The 22,508-nt window shown below is 38.1% G+C and overlaps 1 protein-coding gene across 1 annotated transcript in view; it reads right to left on the bottom strand.

The window, feature by feature from the left end:
• Nucleotides 1-22,508, bottom strand: part of LOC120540210 (voltage-dependent calcium channel subunit alpha-2/delta-4-like) — a 619,956-nt gene that overhangs the window by 501,463 nt on the left and 95,985 nt on the right. Inside the window, exons 13-17 of the mRNA XM_039770774.1 lie at nucleotides 16,245-16,322; nucleotides 4,097-4,177; nucleotides 3,842-3,916; nucleotides 3,477-3,563; nucleotides 893-964 (exon numbers count right to left, since the gene is read on the bottom strand). Of these exons, the coding sequence (XP_039626708.1) occupies nucleotides 893-964; nucleotides 3,477-3,563; nucleotides 3,842-3,916; nucleotides 4,097-4,177; nucleotides 16,245-16,322 (393 nt within the window). The remainder of the gene's footprint in view (nucleotides 1-892; nucleotides 965-3,476; nucleotides 3,564-3,841; nucleotides 3,917-4,096; nucleotides 4,178-16,244; nucleotides 16,323-22,508) is intronic.

The following is a 22,508-nucleotide window of genomic DNA, read 5'->3' as shown; positions in this document are numbered from 1 at the left end:
GTGGTCAGCTGCAAACCTGCGATGTCTGCATTATAAATGTCCTCAAACGCAACTTACCTAAACTATTAGCTAAAGGAGAACTCCATTAACGTTTTGCACAGGACCACACTGTAAGTAATGTAAAGCAGAGTGCTCTCTAGTAACATCATCCAAGCTCTCTCCCTCACTCTGCCTTCTCCGTACTGTGCAGCATTCTCACCATACTCCACCCAACCACAGTGCAAGTCCTGCCCACTATGCTAAGTGTACTGTTGTGGAATCGCACCACAATCCATCCCCAAAGCGCATACTTTCCTCTGTGATAACTGCTGGTGGTCAGCCTGCAACATCTGGATTACATGGGCACTCAGAAGTATCTTTCCTAAAACATTAGCTAAGAAAAACTCCATTAACTGTTCATGAAGGAACACGGTATTTGCAGTGTAAAGCAGAGTGCTACCTGGAAATCTCAGCTGAGCTCTCTCTCTCCATCACTCTGTCTCCACCATACTGTGCAAAACCCCCAGCACACTCCACCCATCCACCGTGTCCTGCCGACTATGCCAAGTGTATTGTTGTTGAATCACAGCACAATCCATCCTAGGTCACATATTTTGTTCTGTGGTGACTGCTGGTGGGCAGCTGTGAACCTGCAACATCTGGATTGCAGGGGCCCTCAGAAGCATTTCTTAAAGCATTAGCTAAAGGAGAGCTTTAATTGTTCACGCAGTGCCAGGCCATAAGTGTGCAAAGCGGCCCATTTCCTGGTGATGTTAACTGAGCTCTCCCTTTCACTCATCCCCAACTCATACTATGCATCACTGCCAGCACACCTTTTATTTTGAAAAAACAAGTCACTTTTCTAAGCAGCTAATTGGTATTCTTTTGATTCTCTTCAGGTCATTTCACTCACCCCCTTTTCCACAGTCACTTTGACATCCATTGATAGAGTGCCCATCTTTGCATTTACCATAGCAGTCCTCAGCTGAAAGAAAAGAAAATATAAAAACATGCTGTCTTTACTTACTTTCGCATTTTATATGATCTTGTTTACATGATATGAAAAGAATGCATCTTACCCCAAAGCATGCCAGCAATTGGGGAAAGTGGAAGAAAAAGATTTGGGGGCAACCAGCTTCCCTGAGAAAACCCTGAAATAGCCAGTAATCTGCTGTTGATAATAATGATTGTATCTCAAATCACTTTATAAAGGGCAGAATCTGCCATTGTATATTAATTATAAGACTTTAAAGTTACCATTTCTGTGACGTTCATAATATGTCACAATGTCGGATGATCCAGCTATTATGTAAATACTACTTTTATTAAAATATCTTGGCACTAAGGATGCTAAAGATATTTTGTTTCTAAGTTGGACATCCATGGCTAATGATAAAGTCTGTAAACTTACTGGAAATTATCCAAGTACGTAACCGCTATTGTGCGATCGTACGCCAAGTAACCCTGCTAAAATCAGGCCACTGCAGAAAACGAAAAAGCAAGTGACACACATAGACTGCATTCCCTCAAGAAATCTTACATTTAGTAAGAGCTGATTACATAATTGCAGTTTTGGTATTAGAACATAAGAAAGCCTGTGGAAAACGATTTAGTATGCTTCCCCCCATACTCCCCTGGACTTTTACGATTTGCCTGTAATACTAAACACCCGCTAGAATTCTGTACAGAAAAATATTCTGGCACACTAGAAAAATGTCCCAAAGTTAATAACTTACAGTCAGTCATTCTTGTTGGATGCAAACTGCCAGAAAATCTGAATTTAAATGGACATACCGTTCTTGATGTACAGTTTATCACTTACAGTATGATAGATGAACAACTTTATTACATATGGGGAAAATAGATCCTAAATCTCACAGTTCTTGTGTTAATAATTCTAGGGTGCCTACTTATTGGAATGAGGGGGAAAAATGTCCATGCTGAATGACTGGGCTCCTTTATGATTTGTTTTGCCTTTCCCAGACATCATCTGACAAGCATGTCCTGCACAGATGGTGCCTATCAATCAATCAATCAACATTTATTTATATAGCACATTTTCATACAAAACAAATGTAGCTCAAAGTGCTTAACAAAATTAATAGAAAAATAGAAGACACAATAAAAAATAAACATAAGTCAACATTAATTAACATAGAATAAGAGTAAGGTCCGATGGCCAGGGTGGACAGAAAAAACAAAAAAAACCTCCAAAAGCTGGAGAAAAAAAAATAAAATCTGTAGGGGTTCCAGACCACGAGACCGCCCAGTCCCCTCTGGGCAATCTACCTAAAATAAATCAAACAGTCCTCTTTGTAATTAGGGTTTTCATGGAATAGATCCCTATGATGATCTGTGGTGTTTTCACTACCCTCTGCAATGCTTTGTGCTCCCTCACCAAATTGCTGCCATACCAGCACACCATGCAGCCTGTCAGGATGGACTCTGCAATATGTTTATAAAAGTTGATGAGGGTTGCTGGAGACATTCGGGTCTTCCTCAGATGTGTGAGAAACATAAAGTTGCCAATTAGCCTTTTTGGTGATCGCTGTAGTGCGTTCTGTCTAGTTAAGATCATTGGTGATGGTAACCCCAAGAAATTTATAAACTGTTGACTCTTTTCACAGCCTTGCCCCCAATGTAAATGGCGGTATGATTTACCTGCAGCTTCCTGAAATCAATGATCATCTTCTTAGTCTTGCCAACGTTCAGAGAGAGGTTATTTTCCTGGCACCACACTGACAGGAGCCTAATCTGCTCTCAATAGGATGTCTCATTATTATCTGTGATCAAGCCTGTGATGGCTCAGCAAATCAGCAAATTTTAAGATGGTATTGTTGATATATTTGGCCATACAGTCAGGGATGAACAGAGAGTACAGAAGGAGACTTAGTACACTGGAGGGGGTGCCAGAGTCCAGAATCAGCACAGAGAGTATGTGTCTACCGATCCATACTGTGCTCTGCCAGTCAGAAACTCCAAGATCCAAATGCACAGAGAGGCACTGAATTCAAAACCAGAAGCTAAAACCTAGCACTGGGGTCTTCTTGAATTCAGTAACTAATTCTGTTAAAGAAGGTCGTGTCAATAATTGAATACACTAAAGGGAAAGTGCATGAAGTGAACTGACATGCTGTATTTATATATTGTCGCAGTAACGTGGCGCCTGAAATGAAACAATAAACCACAGAAATGGAATCCTCAAGTGAAAAATGCAACAATGTGTTAATTTAACAATGTAAGGGAAAAGCAAAAAACACTATGTATTATGCATTGAATAATGACACTTAATGTTTACAAATAATAGTTAAAAAGAAGCCTAAAAATCATTGAATTTATTGAATTTAGTGATGTGTTTAAAAAAGCAGGCTAAATATGAATAAAAGCATTTTAAGATGAAAGGCCTGAAACACTGACTAAGATACATGAAGTAAGTCAACAAAGAACATTATTTCATTTTGAGCCAAAAACATTTTTTCTTTTCCAAAAATACTTACAACCTCCTCTGTATCCTCCCACTCTACTTCAGACAGGTCCACACTGTTATAGTTAGGCTTTGGTTTCAGCTTTTTACCTTCTTTGTACTAAAACCATAAAAAATAACAGTTAAACCTTGCAAAATATACAATTTGTAGTCACGCAGAAAGGTTAATATAAGGTTCACTGCATTAAATACACATTGCTAGGGTTGAGCGGTGCTTGTAAAATTAAAAGGACAAAGTAGAGCATTGGCTCTATGAGTGGTCAAAAGGATGGTGAAAAGATCCTTGACTCAAGCAAAGGTTAATTATCACAACCCAAAAATAAATAATTTCATCTTCAATGGATGGTACAATTGATAATTTTCAGAATTCATGATTACCAAAGGCCTCAAGTCAGGGTGCGAGAGAATGTATCCATTGTTGGTGTTTATAAAAGCATAGCCATGGACTCCAAGCTGCAAGAAAAGAAATAACATCACTTTACATTGCCACGTCTTGGTCAAATATAATGTCTTTCATTTCCAATAATAACCCTACCTACCAGTTTTTTACTATATGATAGACACAGTATGCCATTCTAAAAGCATACTGCAGCAACTATCTGGAGGAAAAAGAAAAGTCCTCCTTCTACTCACCTTGTATCTGGGGGCCAGCTTCATCAGTTCTCTCAGAGGCACGTCAGAACCCACCACTCCCAAAAGAATTCCCTCAGAGCGCTGTTAAACAGACAGGGAATAAATCAGACATTTTTCATCATGTACATTCAATTTGAAGTTAGCACATCTATGAGTATGAAAATGTTTGAGAGACGCCTGGGAGATTATTTGACGTTTTCCCCTGTTTGCGTCTTACAAGAACGTAGTATTTTTATTTGTACACATTCAGAAAGAGTTCTTTTAGTGCACCACACAGCCATGTCAACTTTAATTCATCTCTCCTGAGAGTTACCAAGAAAATAATGGCAATAAAAAGCACATGTTCAAGATTTAAAGTGCTAATTCTAACACCCATATTCCTAATAATAAATGCTAGGAATTTCACCATTTGCTTCATTTCTGATTAGAATTGGGAAAGCCTTCATTGAGGCTGTGGTGAAGTCTTACTTACTTAACAACAACAACAACAACAAATATATTTCTTGTGTATCTCAATAGTCTTTAGCATACCCTGTTTTTTGACAGCCACCCTAGCTTTGACTCTCTAAAAAGACAAAAATAACTCCCATAAACTTTGTTGGGGAAAAAAATGGACGAAATCTTGTTTAAGGAAATTCAGAGAAAGAGAGAGACCCCCTTCCAAATAGGACAGGCATGCAATGGGTGTGAAATAATGGGGTAAATGCAACACACAAACGAGAACACAAGTAATCCTCTTCACAAAGCTAGATGGCGAATCTATCACGGCCACCTCAGAAATACAATACAGTAGTAGAAACTGCAAGGCAAAATGCAAGAATGGATAAGACCACTTACTAAATACAGAATGGTTACATATAAGGACACAGCTTTGTTCAAATACATAAAAAAGTAGAATCTAATTACCATAAATGAAAAACAACAATATCTGTCCATCGGCTAATTGTAGAATGGGGCCAGATGGTAAAAAAGGAGTCAGACAAGCCAGGCACAGTCAGATTCTTGGAGACCCCACTATAAGTGCTGGGCCAGCCAAACTGATGAAAGGACCCTTCTTCCCCATGACTCTAGTTCTCCTTTATGTAAGATGATCTGAGACTTATTGGTCAGGAGTCCTAAAGTGAAAATTCTCATTAGCTTCTCCACTAAAAATGACTGTTTTTTCACTGCTACCTGAAACCTCTTTTAGTTGTATTATCTTTTTATACCCAAAGTTTACTGGAATTAGTTGTAAAATGGCACAGCTTGTTTCTTTCCTTCTCAGCGTTTTTAATGAGCTCTCATAGTCTCAATAATAGCCTGTGTCATCATAATGGCCACAAAGCGTCATTATCCTGGATGGATCACTCACATTCAGGGATCATGCCAGTGTTTTAATCTTTCTTTTATTGCCAGTTTGACACCTCATTTTGGTTTATTGAAAGCACAGCACACCTCCATCCACTTCCCAATGGAGCAGATGATATGAAGCTAGGGGGATTGCCAGATAATCTTGAATCCCCATTGAATCATTATAGAGGGACTTGGATGGCACACAGGGTTGGGCAGATTTGTGGCAGAGGAAACGTATTGTAAGTAAATGTAAAGTTTTCCACATCAGAAGGAAAAATAATAGGTTTGAATACACAATAGAATGTGTAAAAATTAAAAGTACACGTTATGGGAAGCAATTATCAGTTGTGGTGGATTCAACACTATTAACTGCCAGGCAGTGTTCAGAAGCCATTAGGAAGGCTTAACAGAATATTAGGTTATATAGCGCCCTGATGTGTAGAGTATTAGTCCAAAAAGGTTATGCTTAAGCTTTAAAATGCACTGGTGAGACATTATCTGTAGGACTGTGTGCAGTTTTAGTCTTGCAAGTTACAAAAAGGACATAGCAGCAATATAAAAAGATCAGAGAAGAGCAACCTGTTTGATTCCAGGGCTACAGGGCATGCATTATGAGGAAAGATTAAAAGAGCTTAACCTTTTCAGTTAAAGCAAAAGAAAATTAAGAGGAGACATGATTGCAGTGTTTAAAATTATGAAGGGAGCAGTACAGTATATTGAGTCTGTTATTTTACAGTGAGTTCATGAAGCAGAAGGGGGCATGGCACTCTCTAACTTTCAATTTGATTGCTGGGAAGCTAATATGTAAGTTATAAAGACCTGGACATTGACACAAATTACTGAATATATACAAAGTACAAGCCTGATCTGCAATTGAAATAATATCATTGCAGTACTTCTTTATATGCCCTTTTTTGTGCCCTAATAAATGCAAATTATCATCAATGTAGTAATGACCCAATTACCCATCAATCACTCAGAATATGAAACCAATGCAGGAAGCACATGATAATCACCTTTTTCTACTCTCTCAATCTTACACAGCATTTAATGCTTTGAAAACATCCGGGATTAAAACACTTAGAGACTTGTATATAGATAAAGTCTTCACATCTCATGAACAATTACACTTTAAATTTAACTTCCCATCAACACAATTTTTCTACTACTTTCAAATCAGAAATTTTGCTAAAAGGAACCTTCCCAATATTCCTCATCTCCACCCATTTCTATACTGATCAGTCTTGAAGGCTCAGATAGCATCTCAATGATATACAAGAACATTTTAAATTCTCTTCTTGTCAAACATGCCAGGGTACGATGGGGAAAGGATATTTCACTTAACATTTCAGAAAAGGAGTGGAAGGCAACCATGCACAGAATAAACTCCAGCTCCATATGCACAAAGCAGTCACTCAACTTAAAATCTTTCATTGAGCACATTAATCTCATTTAAAATTGTCCAAAATGTACCCACGACAAGATTAACATCATTTTGGGCAAAAATCTTTGAAAGCCTATCAGACAGCCTTGATATCACATTCACTCCTAACCGATTAACTGCCAAGTTTGGTATTTTTCTGGATGGACTTAAAGTAGAGAAGGCCAAATTGATTGTAATTGCCTTTATCACACTACCAGCACGTAGACTTATCTTGTTCAACTGGAAGAAACCCTGCCTACCTGTTATAGGTCCGTGAGTAACTGATGTTCTGTACTATTTGAAATTGGAAAAAAAATAATTCTCAGAGGATCACTTCAATACTTTTTTAAAATATGGCAAAATCTCATTAATCAAATTTTCGAATAAGCATTTATATCGACAAAAAGGCCATTCTCCTTTCTTTGTTGTTTTTTTAAAGATTTTCTCTTGCTGTTAGGCTCTCCCCCCTTTCTCTCGAGTGGGAGTTGAATTCTGGTTCTGATAAGTTTGACTTGATTGCATGGAATGTTGTTTTCTTTCAATAAAAATCAATAAAAAATGAGTTTGTCAAGAACACAGGGACACAGTTGGAAAGTTGTTAAGGGTAAATTTCGCACAAACAGGAAATTTTTCTTTACTTAACGAACCACAAACAAATGGAATAAGCCAACAAGTAGTTTGATAGACAGACTCAACCTGATGTTATTTTGGAAGAATTAAATTGATAGGATTGGCAGGGTTTGTTGAGCTGAAATGGCCTGCTCTTGTAAAAGATTGCTCTAATGGCTTAGCAATGTCATGTACCAGTGGTTCCCCAAGTTCAGTCCTGGGATACCTCCATGGTTGTGGATATCTTACTTTTAATTGTTTGTATTTTAAGAAATTTTGAAAAAATTGTACCTTTGTCCAAAATTTGAAATTTTAACTTGGCAGTTTGGTGTAATATGAAAAATGTACCAGCGGTATAATGTAAAACAGTGCCAATAAAAAAATTAAAATCTAAAGGAAGTATGAAAAAGGCTGAATGAGTGTAAGACACCCTAATGTGGGGTTGTTCATAAGAAATGTAATGGTTTACTTCATGAGGTAGAACTGCCTATTTAAAATGATAAAATCTGTGTTTCAATGTAAATGTAAAAGTAATGTACAAGTGAACATATTCTCTATTGTAATAGAAATTTGTCACTTCTTACCCTCTGATAGAGGTCCACAGAGGGGTAAAGGATCACAAATAACATGATCCCTAGTAAACGATCAAACATGAAATAAATGACATCATATTCATAATCCCCAACTTTCAATTCATCTAAAATTATACTCCACAAGCATATCTTGGACCTGATCTGCTGCGCTGGTGTTGTCCCTCTTGATCTTACAGCAGATGAACTCACTATAACTGATCATTTTCTCCTTTCTTTTAATGCTAAACTTACTTTTTCTATTACTAAGCTCCCCCGTCTCATATCTTTTCGTAACATTAAGAACATTAGCTTGAATTGTCTGTCTTCTAGAATTGTTTCCCAAATGGACTTTTATAATTTATCCACTCCCGAAGAATTGGTCTCATATTATAACATTGGTCTCAATGGTATTTGTAATTCTCTTGCTCCGCTAAAAAACAGATCTTTTTCTTTTTCTACCCACTGGTTTACGCCTGAACTTCTGCTTCTGAAAGCAAAGGACAGGCAATTTGAACGGTTATATAAAAAAAACTGAGTTTTTGTCCACAAAGAGATGCATAAAAATAATTTACTTTATTACAAGGACTGTATAGCACAAACCAAACCTAACTATTACACTCCGTTAATTTCTTGTAATACAGGTAACACCAAGTCTTTGTTTTCATTACTTAATGTCAGCTGGACCCCCTGCCTCCCCTCTCTGGTCCCTCTCATTTCTGCTATAATTCACTCTTCTCTCACTACTGGTATTATTCCTTCATCCTTTAAAATTGCTGCAATAACCCCAATATTGAAAAACCTGGCTGATCCTACTAACTTCAATAATTGTTGCCCTATTTCTAATTTGCCCTTTATTTCCAAAATTCTTGAAAAAATAGTAGCTATCCAACTTCACTCCCACTTATCTCATAATAATCTATATGAAAAGTTCCAGTCTGGTTTTCGCCCCCTTCATAGTACAGAAACGGCACTTGTTAAAATTGCCAATGACCTTCTTATGGCTGCTGACTCGGTTTAATTACTATTCTCATCCTTCTTGATCTGAGTGCGACCTTTGATACTATTTGTCATAACACTCTCCTTAATAGATTACCTTTGATTGGAATTACCCACACTCCACTTGATTGGTTCAGATCCTACCTCTCAGGCCGCACTCAGTTCATTCAGCTTAAACCCTTCACATCCCAACCCACCGCTGTTACTTCTGGTGTGCCCCAAGGCTCTGTCCTGGGGCCACTTCTTTTTATTATTTACCTTCTTCCCCTTGGCAATATCTTTCGTAAACATAGCATTAATTTCCACTGTTATGCTGATGACACCCAGCTCTACCTTGCTATTAAACCCATCTCTTCCTTTCCACCATCTTTGCTTATTGTCTGTATTGCTGAAATTAAATTCTGGTTTTCTTTGAATTTTCTTAAATTAAACAGTGACAAAACTAAGGTTCTCCTCATTGGCTCAAAATCATCATTATCCAAAGCTGATAGTCTGTCTCTTGTGATTGATAACTCCGTTGTTTCCCATCACCTCAGGATAAGAGTCTGGGTGTCATCCTTGACAGTACTTTATCTTTCCAATCTCACATTAATAACATCACCTGGTCTGCTTATTTCCACCTACGTAATATTAATCGCATCCACCCCTCCTTCACTCTTTATACCACTGCCATTCTTGTTCATAGTCTTGTTACTTCTCGTCTAGACTACTGCAATTCACTCCTCTTTGGTCTCTCTAATAAATCTCTTCATAAGCTTCAGCTAGTCCAGAATTCTGCAGCTTGCATCATTACTCGAACCTCATCTATTCACCATATTACTCCAGTCTTGCAGCAGCTTCATTGGCTCCCAATTAAGTTTCGAATTGATTTTAAAATTCTGCTATTAACATTTAAGACCATTCATTACCTCCCCTCCATATCTATCTGACCTTCTTCATGTTGCCATTCCCTCCCGTAACCTTAGATCCTCTTTCTCCACCCACCTGACCGTCCCTCTCGCCCGTCTAACCTCCATGGGGAGAGGAGCATTCAGCTGTTCTGCTCCAAGCTCTGGAATTCATTACCTACTGAGCTCATAAATATATCGAATCATTTCAACCTTTAAATGTAAACTTAAAATACATCTGTTTAAAATGACTTTTTCTTTATGATTACAGTGGCTTTGTTTGTTTTTAATTTTATATCTTCTGGTTTTTCTGATGTTTTAAGATGTTTATAATGTGTCTTTTATTTATTTATTTATTGTTTGTTCGTTCGGTGTCCTTGAGTTCTCAGAAAGGTGCCTTGTATAAATAAAATGTATTATTGCTATTTTTATTATCTTTGAAATCTGTTGTTTTTAACCTTCTGAGATTGGCTGTTAGAGGGGCAGGGCCACCAGTAAAGAATCAAATATCCGAAATATAATCCTGATCAGCAACCTTGAAATAGCATAAAAATACACTCCACGTGTGTTTATATTACTGATCCCCATTTTTTCAAAATTTTCTGTAAAGAAGTAACTTTGAGACCTTGTATCCCATTAGCGGGGTGAACCTCTGGGGTCAGTGGTGACATGCACAACTTCAGTCCTTCTGACTTGGTTTATTCTTTATCATAACAGTGTCATTTTCTGCACAAAACATGGTACAATGGCTTAAAAATAAGAGGGTTTTGGTATCTGAACAGCCAAAAATAAAGGGGCAGCTCTAGAAAGCTCAATGTCTTGCATAATTAGACAAGAAGCCGAGTCAAACGGCATATCATATGTGGGAGTTTTCTCATTTCTTTGAGTCAAGAGGAGCAGAACAAGAAAAAACACAAAATAAGCAATTTCAAGGCATTCATAAGTAAATCATATGAAAAAAAAAAACTTGGTTAACTTGTAAAAGAAAACATGATAAATATCAGTGAATATAATTGAAAGAAACAGAAACAGAGAGAGTGGTGAAGATGGTTATCATTACATCTCATTATATACTTGGCCAACTCTTTACTGTAATTTCAAAGCGTTCACAAGTAATTCTTATGAACACAAAAATAGATAGCTTGACAGTGAACAGGAACTAATTGGTTGAATTGGTTGCATAATTGGAGTTGCTAGGCAGCAAAAGCAGGCGGTTAGAGCTGGAAAGAACAGCTTGTGAAAAGATCAGTTAGGGTCTCATCCTAACAAACACTCTCTAGCAGTTACTGTTTCTCCTCTCTGATTGAATAAAAGTGCACTTTTGTTATACTTTTACACCAATATATGTTCCTGTGTTTGAACGACACGGGCAGATGGGGAGTGTCTGATGATTGCATATAGCGCCGAAGTTACTGGTCTTTACCATTCTTTCTTCTGCATGTCCTGGGTGCAAAAGAAAAGCATACAGCAGGAACACTCAATAAAACTGAATAAAAAGAAAAGCAAGTGACGGTGAGATACGAAGAAGGCAGCTTCAGCAGCGTTTGTGTGTCAGAACCAGGGCGTTAGTATGCATCGTGGTACACTGCAGAGCTATAGCGCGTCTTTAGTGAAAACAGCCGTGTCAGATGGGGTTGTATGGATTGATTCTGAACGCGACTGAGAGAGTGAAAAGTGAATAAAAAAAAAGCTAACCTTTACAAAGATCATAAATTGCACCGGCTGTTACAGACTGAAATCAAATGTATGTTTTTATTCTAAAACAGTAAGACTAAGAGCAGTTTACTTCTCAAAAGGGAGGGGTGCAGGATCGAACCCGTGACCTTGATTCCAAGCGGGCTGTATCTATTGAACCACGGAGTCAGTTATAGTAAACTGGTGTCAATGTCGCATGTTAAGGCGGCTTTTCTTTCTGCAGTTATATGTTTGAATAAAAGTGCAATTGTGTTATTCTTGTGAAAATGTTTCTTTGCTATTTGGACTTCAGGCTTCATACATTATATAGTTTATGCCTACATTTTGTCATCTACTACTAGAATATAAAAAGTTTCTGTTTTAACAATGTGTTGACACAGATTACTGTAGAAACGGAACAGACATGAAATGCGTGTTCCAAACAACGATCTATTATTTCCACTCTAAAACTCCACTTCACTCCCAGATACTCAATCAAGGCATGAGCTGAGAGAAGTTCGTGCACGTTCTAAATTGGTGGGGGGATGGAATAGCCGGCTGCTCCTAGCTTCTCTTTATCAGCACATTTAGAGAACAAAGGACGCTGGCGGAGAGGTGTGAAGGGATTTAAGAAGCAGTTTAAGGTGGGACGGAATTACGAGTTTTTTCGTAGGCTCTGGTAATTCTAGTGTTAATAATGTTACACAACCTCCAGACTCTTTACCATCTCAACTGTACTCGACTGCTTTCTGTAATTCTCTTATGTCCTTTTTTAATGAGAAAATCCAGAGGATACATCAGCACCTCAGTCCAGATTCTCTCTGTATTTCTTTTGAACTACACTCGCCTATTTACTCTTTTTCTTCTTTCCAGCTCCCCACTTCCTCATAAATCTCAGATCTCATCTGTAAATCTAAGTCATCTACTTGTCAGCTGGACCCCCTGCCTCCCCTCTCTGGTCCCTCTCATTTCTGCTATAATTCACTCTTCTCTCACTACTGGTATTATTCCTTCATCCTTTAAAATTGCTGCAATAACCCCAATATTGAAAAAACCTGGCGCTGATCCTACTAACTTCAATAATTGTTGCCCTATTTCTAATTTGCCCTTTATTTCCAAAATTCTTGAAAAAATAGTAGCTATCCAACTTCACTCCCACTTATCTCATAATAATCTATATGAAAAGTTCCAGTCTGGTTTTCGCCCCCTTCATAGTACAGAAACGGCACTTGTTAAAATTGCCAATGACCTTCTTATGGCTGCTGACTCGGTTTAATTACTATTCTCATCCTTCTTGATCTGAGTGCGACCTTTGATACTATTTGTCATAACACTCTCCTTAATAGATTATCTTTGATTGGAATTACCCACACTCCACTTGATTGGTTCAGATCCTACCTCTCAGGCCGCACTCAGTTCATTCAGCTTAAACCCTTCACATCCCAACCCACCGCTGTTACTTCTGGTGTGCCCCAAGGCTCTGTCCTGGGGCCACTTCTTTTTATTATTTACCTTCTTCCCCTTGGCAATATCTTCGTAAACATAGCATTAATTTCCACTGTTATGCTGATGACACCCAGCTCTACCTTGCTATTAAACCCATCTCTTCCTTTCCACCATCTTTGCTTATTGTCTGTATTGCTGAAATTAAATTCTGGTTTTCTTTGAATTTTCTTAAATTAAACAGTGACAAAACTAAGGTTCTCCTCATTGGCTCAAAATCATCATTATCCAAAGCTGATAGTCTGTCTCTTGTGATTGATAACTCCGTTGTTTCCCCATCACCTCAGGATAAGAGTCTGGGTGTCATCCTTGACAGTACTTTATCTTTCCAATCTCACATTAATAACATCACCTGGTCTGCTTATTTCCACCTACGTAATATTAATCGCATCCACCCCTCCTTCACTCTTTATACCACTGCCATTCTTGTTCATAGTCTTGTTACTTCTCGTCTAGACTACTGCAATTCACTCCTCTTTGGTCTCTCTAATAAATCTCTTCATAAGCTTCAGCTAGTCCAGAATTCTGCAGCTTGCATCATTACTCGAACCTCATCTATTCACCATATTACTCCAGTCTTGCAGCAGCTTCATTGGCTCCCAATTAAGTTTCGAATTGATTTTAAAATTCTGTTATTTACATTTAAGACCATTCATTACCTCGCCCCTCCATATCTATCTGACCTTCTTCATGTTGCCATTCCCTCCCGTAACCTTAGATCCTCTTTCTCCACCCACCTGACCGTCCCTCTCGCCCGTCTAACCTCCATGGGGAGAGGAGCATTCAGCTGTTCTGCTCCAAGCTCTGGAATTCATTACCTACTGAGCTCATAAATATATCGAATCATTTCAACCTTTAAATGTAAACTTAAAATACATCTGTTTAAAATGACTTTTTCTTTATGATTACAGTGGCTTTGTTTGTTTTTAATTTTATATCTTCTGGTTTTTTTCTGATGTTTTAAGATGTTTATAATGTGTCTTTTTATTTATTTATTTATTGTTTGTTCGTTCGGTGTCCTTGAGTTCTCAGAAAGGTGCCTTGTATAAATAAAATGTATTATTGCTATTTTTATTATCTTTGAAATCTGTTGTTTTTAACCTTCTGAGATTGGCTGTTAGAGGGGCAGGGCCACCAGTAAAGAATCAAATATCCGAAATATAATCCTGATCAGCAACCTTGAAATAGCATAAAAATACACTCCACGTGTGTTTATATTACTGATCCCCATTTTTTCAAAATTTTCTGTAAAGAAGTAACTTTGAGACCTTGTATCCCATTAGCGGGGTGAACCTCTGGGGTCAGTGGTGACATGCACAACTTCAGTCCTTCTGACTTGGTTTATTCTTTATCATAACAGTGTCATTTTCTGCACAAAACATGGTACAATGGCTTAAAAATAAGAGGGTTTTGGTATCTGAACAGCCAAAAATAAAGGGGCAGCTCTAGAAAGCTCAATGTCTTGCATAATTAGACAAGAAGCCGAGTCAAACGGCATATCATATGTGGGAGTTTTCTCATTTCTTTGAGTCAAGAGGAGCAGAACAAGAAAAAACACAAAATAAGCAATTTCAAGGCATTCATAAGTAAATCATATGAAAAAAAAAAAACTTGGTTAACTTGTAAAAGAAAACATGATAAATATCAGTGAATATAATTGAAAGAAACAGAAACAGAGAGAGTGGTGAAGATGGTTATCATTACATCTCATTATATACTTGGCCAACTCTTTACTGTAATTTCAAAGCGTTCACAAGTAATTCTTATGAACACAAAAATAGATAGCTTGACAGTGAACAGGAACTAATTGGTTGAATTGGTTGCATAATTGGAGTTGCTAGGCAGCAAAAGCAGGCGGTTAGAGCTGGAAAGAACAGCTTGTGAAAAGATCAGTTAGGGTCTCATCCTAACAAACACTCTCTAGCAGTTACTGTTTCTCCTCTCTGATATAAACTACATATAGCAAATAGTCTGTGCATATCTCCCCATCTACATGGGCTGGGAAGGATCACCTCTTTGTCTGTGCATGTGGTAACTGTACCTTTGACAGTCAGATAACCATCCACAATATACATTAAACTGTCAAATCACCCAAACTAATACCAGATATGGAAGACAACATTTTACAAGTGAAAGTGAGGAGAACAATCCTATCAATGATAGGAATTACATCCATCCATCCATCCATTTTCTAACCCGCTGAATCCGAATACAGGGTCACGGGGGTCTGCTGGAGCCAATCCCAGCCAACACAGGGCACAAGGCAGGAACCAATCCAGGGCAGGGTGCCAACCCACCGCAGGGAATTACATCAACAGTCATATGGATATTCAAATTACTACAGATAGATAAATAGATAAATAGACATACAGACAGACAGACAGACAGACAGATAGATAGATAGATAGATAGATAGATAGATAGATAGATAGATAGATAGATAGATAGATAGATAGATAGATAGATAGATATATTCATTACAAATTTTACATGTCAAATAACTGCATGCATGGCACACTTGCACAGTTGTAACTGATTTGTTATCTGTGAGAAATTCAGTAACTTTGTACAATTGCTTTCTCTGTGTGAACTCCTCTATTCAGTGTCATCCATAACTGACAATTACAGGATATCAGGAAAAAGCAACCCACTAAATGCCAAATGGTGCTTCAAAGATATTGCGGCTCTCTCTGTGACTTGAATCATTAGCTCTAGCAAAAAAAACACTAATTTAATATGTGTACAAGTGACACCTACTCCTTCGAGCCCTTCAGCACAATGATATCTCAACATACAACATGCTATTCTGAAAAAAAGCACATAAATCCAATTGTGTTTGCTCTTTAAAGCAATTGCATGTACTGTAGTACATTACTTTGTTAGAAGCAGAAACTAGAACAATAGCTCACCCACAATTATGACGTATTAAGGTGGATCAGCATTTGTCATCCCACCTTAGGATTGTTTGAATGTGATCTTTGATAGGCTGGACTCTCCTTCTTTTCCTATTAGCCTTATTACTGTAGGAATGTCTTACTGTGAGAATAGCTTGAGTTAATAAATGTGCACATTCTCAAAGTTACATACAAAATTGCAGCACTCTGAAAAAGCTGAAAATTTTTAAAGAAAGAGATTAAAATGAAAGTACTCACCGTTTCATTTTTCTTACTGAAAACGGGCATAGCCACAGTGGTCATCAGGAGTAAACTTTGGGCTTGAGAATTAAAAAGCTAAAGCAAAAAAAGTAAGAAGATCAAAGTTAGAGGTGAGACTAATGGCTAACTTTGGGGGTGGGGGTGGAGGTAGATTGCTTGACTATTGATTTAACTATTGCTGCATTTTCTAGTTTCACTCACTATCAATAATATTAGCTGTAAAGCCTGCAAAAATGATGAGTTTTGAATAATTAAAAATAAATTAAATAAAATAGTAATAAAGTGATCAAATTAATTGTATTCATTTCCCATGAATGTGAATGGCATGGCGGCGCAATGGTGAGTGCTGCTGTCCAGCAGGTTCAATGCCCAGCCTGTTCACTCACTATTAGAGATGTCACAAGAATGAATACTTCGGTTCCAAGTCGATACCAATATTAAATCAATGCAATGGTAGTAGGCTTTTTTTACAGTATCGGTAGTGCCAAGTGAAAGTCATTCACATTTGACTGCAAGTAGACAAATAAAGCGCATATTTGTATATACCCTGACTCTACTTCCCACTTATATATATGTGTGTGTGTGTGTGTGTGTGAAAAAAAAACACTGCATTAACACGTCTGAAAGAAAAACAGACAAAGTCATGTCTGGGAATGCTTTTTGTTCAAGGTTGTAGAATTTCAGTGTGTCATTTTGGGAAATTTGTTTAGTGTTAAAAAGGAAAAAAAGCCAAAGCATACATGCATGCACAAGCTTTTGTTATTGCCACTTTTAATTTCTATTTCAGAGGTAATTCTAAATAGATTTGCGTGTGCTTTGAGAATGCAATGATTTTATCGATCAGAGGTCAGTTGTAATCGTCTAACTCAGTGGTTCTCAACCTGTGGGGCGGGCCCCCCAAGGGGGCACGAAGATGTGATAAAAAGAAAACAAGAATCAAAAATATGAAAAAAAACATCTATTGAAACCAAAACAAATTAACTTAAACTACATTCTGATACTAGAACAATAAATATAGAGTTAGATAAATGTTGATAAAAGTTAAGTAGGTATAATAAAATATGCATCTACATTTCAACAAAATGTTAGGGGGGCACGATTAAATCTGTCATGAAAACTCGGGTCGCAAATACTTAAAGGTTGAGAAACACTGGTCTAACTTGAGGTGTCACAAACGTATAAGAGGCGATGAAGTGTAAGTAATCGTTCTTTAATGGCGTGTCCTACACAGTCCCGATAAAGCAATGGAGGCCTTGTTTCATTTTCCAAATGTGATGGACACATCTGCAAATGTCTGTCCAATCATCCATATATTTTCTAACTGGACTACAAATGTCAGGGTCGTAGAGGAAACTTCAAACGCACCCACAATTATTACTGTTGGGGGAAACTGCATGCTACAAGTAAAAATCAAGACATTTCAGGCAAAGGGGATGCTTAACATGTCTGCACTGGTGATGAAATGAGCTGTTTGATTTGTTAATGCCAAAATAAAAATAATTTAGTGAAGCACAAAGCACATCTTCCTATTAATACAACATGTACTGTGTCAGCATATGACGATGTGGGTTCGCTCCATGCTCCCATCTTCTGTCCGGGAGCCCTTGAACCCAACACGATCGGTAATGTCACCAATGAGCTCACAGTGAGGCAAAACAAATTGAGCAAAAGGTGCCAAGTGTTTTATTAAAAAACAGCAAACAAACAACAAAGTGTCCAAATTAAACAAGTGCAGTGCTTTTCAAATCATTAAATAAACAACCCATAAAAACAGGTGTTATTGTGGAGGTTAAAACCAATAGAATAAACAACAATCCTTTAAAAGAGGTTAAAACAATGCTGGAAGCAGTCTCTTAAAAACAACACAAAGCCTGGTGCTTCTTTTACCTGGCGGCTCTCCTGCATCTCCCATCTGGGCCACGCAACAGGAGAGTCGCCCTTCTGCAGCAGCTGACCTTCTCTGCCTTTTTCTACTGGTTGGTTTGCCTCACCGATCCCTGGTTCCGATAGGCTCCACCCAACAGCGACTAGAGATCCCCAACAACCAGGGCTCACATGCTGGGGAATCCACATCCCAAGTCCTGACTCCCGCTGCCTTCCTGGCCTTACGCGGCCAGCTGTCCTTCTTCACTGGTCGACCAAACACCCCTGCTTGGGCTCACTGTCCAGCTGCCTGCCTGCGAGCCTTTGCTCGCTCGCTCGCTCGCTCACTCGCACCAACATCTCTCTCTCCACCATGCTGCTTCCTGCTTTCTTTCACACTCTTATAAAGTATTCACAGTGCATCACTTTTTCCACATTTTGTTATCTTACAGCCTTATTCCAAAATTGATTCAATTATTTTTTTTCCTCAGAATTCTAGACACAACACCCCATAATGACAACATGAAAAACGTTTACTTGAGGTTTTTGCAAATTTATTAAAAATAAAAAAAACTGAGAAAGCACATGTACATAAGTATTCACAGCTTTTGCCATAAAGCTCAAAATTGAGCTCAGGTGCATCCTGTTTCCCCTTATCATCCTTGATGTTTCTGCAGCTTCATTGGAGTCCACCTGTGGTCAATTCAGTTGATTGGACATGATTTGGAAAGGCACACACCTGTCTATATAAGGTCCCACAGTTGACAGTTCATGTCAGAGCACAAACCAAGCATGAAGTCAAAGGAATTGTCTGTAGACCTCTGAGACAGGATTGTCTCGAGGCACAAATCTGGGGAAGGTTACAGAAAAATTTCTGCTGCTTTGAAGGTCCCAATGAGCACAGTGGCCTCCATCATCCGTAAGTGGAAGAAGTTCGAAACCACCAGGACTCTTCCTAGAGCTGGCCGGCCATCTAAACCGAGCAATGGGGAGAAGGGTTTAGTCAGGGAGGTGACCAAGAACCCAATGATCACTCTGTCAGAGCTCCAGAGGTCCTCTGTGGAGAGAGGAGAACCTTCCAGAAGGACAACCATCTCTGCAGCAATCCGACAATTAGGCCTGTATGGTAGAGTGGCCAAACAGAAGCCACTCCTTAGTAAAAGGTACATGGAGTTTGCCAAAAGACACCTGAAGGACTCTCTGGCCATGAGAAACAAAATTCTCTGGTCTGATGAGACAAAGATTGAACTCTTTGGTGTGAATGCCAGGCGTTACATTTGGAGGAAACCAGGCACCGTTCATCACCAGGCCAATACTATCCCTACAGTGAAGCATGGTGGTGGCAGCATCATGTTGTGGGGATGTTTTTCAGCGGCAGGAACTGGGAGACTAGTAAGGATAAAGGGAAAGATGACTGCAGCAATGTACAGAGACATCCTGGATGAAAACCTGCTCCAGAGCGCTCTTGACCTCAGACTGGGGTGACGGTTCATCTTTCAGCAGGACAACGACCCTAAGCACACAGCCAAGATATCAAAGGAGTGGGTTCAGGACAACTCTGTGAATGTCCTTGAGTGGCCCATCAGAGCCCAGACTTGAATCTGATTGAGCATCTCTGGAGAGATCTTAAAATGGCTGTGCACCGACGCTTCCCATCCATCCTGATGGAGCTTGAGAGATGCTGTAAAGAGGAATGGGCGAAACTGGCCAAGGATAGGTGTGCCAAGCTTGTGGCATCATATTCAAAAAGACTTGAGGCTGTAATTGCTGCCAAAGGTGCATTGAGCAAAGGCTGTGAATACTTATATACATGTGATTTCCCAGTTTTTTTATTTTTAGTAAATTTGGAAAAACCTCAAGTAAACTTTTCTCACGTTGTCATTATGGGGTGTTGTGTGTAGAATTCTGAGGAAAAAAAATGAATTTAATCCATTTTGGAATAAGGCTGTAACATAACAAAATATGGAAAAAGTGATGCGCTGCGAATACTTTCCATATGCACTATATCAGTACAGATTTAATTATATTTACATTTTTATGTTTAGTTATCAGTATTTTTTCATATACTGGAGAGAATATGTTAGAGAATAAGTTTGGAATATACACATTCTAAGATAAATCAGGTAGTTCATGATGAATTCCTTTATAAACCCGATGCTGAAATCTTCCCATGAGTACCAAATTCCCATTTGTTGTTACACTGGGGGGATCCCTGTGTCCAACACATATTAAAATTCAAGCAATGCATTGTATTTTGATATTTATGAATGTCAATACTAGTTTATTTAAATGATAGTTAGGTATTGACTTGATGGCTATACTATGATTTTAATGCTGCTGTTACTATTAGTATTTAATGTATATATGTTATTATCTGTTACAGAAAAGACACAATATTGTTCATTTGAATAATGGGAGTACTTTGACTAAAAAGCCATTAGATATGATTTCTGGGTTTGCTGTGTTAATGAATAGGCATAGAGTATTGTGAAGATTTACTGGTATTGGTACTGAATATAAAAATTCATGTACAGTATCTACTCAGTATATGCAGTTTTGATGTTCTTCTCATGTTTGCATTGGTTTTCTTCAAATAATTCCATTACTTCTTATGCATCTCAGGCTATTTAGTTACTGAACTGGCTTAGTATGAATTAATGCTTAGTGTAAACTTGAGTTTTCCAGTATTGTAAAGGTGTTACATGTGAGGCTAATTCCTGCATTGTGGAAATTATGGCTAGGTTAGTCTTCCACTTCCTTTGACATGGTCCAGAAAAGAGTAAGTTGAGAAAATGAATCAATGACTATAAATGGCAAAATATTTCCAATCTTACACCATTTGGCATTTACTGTGCAAAAAGATTTTGCAATGACTTTTCAGAAAAATGTATTTTGAAAAATAGATGTCTTTGAAATAATTTTCAATTTTTAAATATGTTTGAGCAATGGAATAAACCATCTGCTTACCTGTGAAAAAACCTTTAGTGTTGGCTTCATCCATCTTCAATTTACTGAAGTCAAAGAGTATTTAAAGTGTATTATATTGTCTTATGTGAAGAGAACACTAAGGCCAGCTTTGTTATTTATGATTTTGGACTAATGAGTTTACATGTGCTGCAGCACTAAATCAGAATATGGAGAAAATTACATGACCAGCGGGCTACATTTTTCCCAAATATTGCTGTCATTCAATGTTTTTATTTTTTATCAAAATGCATTTCTGTTGTCAGTCTTAATCTGTAATTTAATTCATCCCAGAACTATAACAGAATCACAAAATGACAGCAGTCAAAAAACACAAAAAACAGATGTTACCTTTTATATTTTGTGGCATCTTATTTTTAATAATAATAAGATATTTAGGAAAATACTCCACAAGTAAACAGTAAACAAACATTTGCAATCCATTTTGAGCGTGTCCATTTTCAGAACCTGCCAACTCCTGCAGCACATCACATAATGCTAGAATTAACCACAGATGGGGTGAAACACCATCACAGGTTCAACTTATTTAGTGTGTGCAATTAAGCTAAAATGCACATCTTTGGGGCAACAATCTTAGCCGCTCATAATTTGCTTCAGAACATATCCTGGTTTGACTGTGGTTTCTATACAGGTCAGCTTGGAGAGTATGTACTGGTACAGCACTTTGCCGCACCCACCACACAACAAAACAGCTCAGGATCCTAGTTGGCAACCCCCCAGACGGACACGTGGTCCAGTCCCACACTTCAGAAATGACCCTCGATCTTCCACAGTCAGGTGTTAAATGGGCATACCCTTGGCCTGGTCCAGCCACTCGGGTCTTCGACAACGAGGATCATGCATTTCTATACAAATGCAATTTTTTTTTATATGACTATTAAAGTGAAAAAGCTTTCATGACTGCTTCCATTTTCCCATCATATTCATAACATTGTATTTGACTTTCTTGATGTTAACCCTGTGCATGTCTTAGGCTCGGATTTCTATGCAATTACAGTTAAACCTGAGTCAGACACATGGTGAGAATAATGATCCGCTTTACATTTTTAGGACCAATAATGCTCAGGACAGTATTCTGCTGCCATCTAATGGATAAAATAACAGCATGCTGCCAAAAATCATGAATATTTCTATGCACTTTGCTACTCTACTATATGGTAACCCATTAATATTGATGAGTGGGGAAGAGCCTCCAATTAAAAATACAATGACAAACAAAAAGCCGTAAAGGCAGTTTTAGAGAAAAAGGACCTGACACCGATGCAGACTTGACACTTAATAACCTTGTTAGTTCTTGCACTGTGGTAGCCTGAAATAACACAAGGGGCACATCAGTTGTGTATTTAAGAAACTGGCGTTCAACCATTTTATGCGCAATATAACAAAACTGCACAACTAGTCATGTTTCTGCAC

This window comes from Polypterus senegalus, chromosome 12 (genome assembly GCF_016835505.1).
Source record: "Polypterus senegalus isolate Bchr_013 chromosome 12, ASM1683550v1, whole genome shotgun sequence".
Lineage (NCBI taxonomy): Eukaryota > Metazoa > Chordata > Cladistia > Polypteriformes > Polypteridae > Polypterus > Polypterus senegalus.
This window is presented reverse-complemented; position numbering and strand designations above follow the sequence as displayed.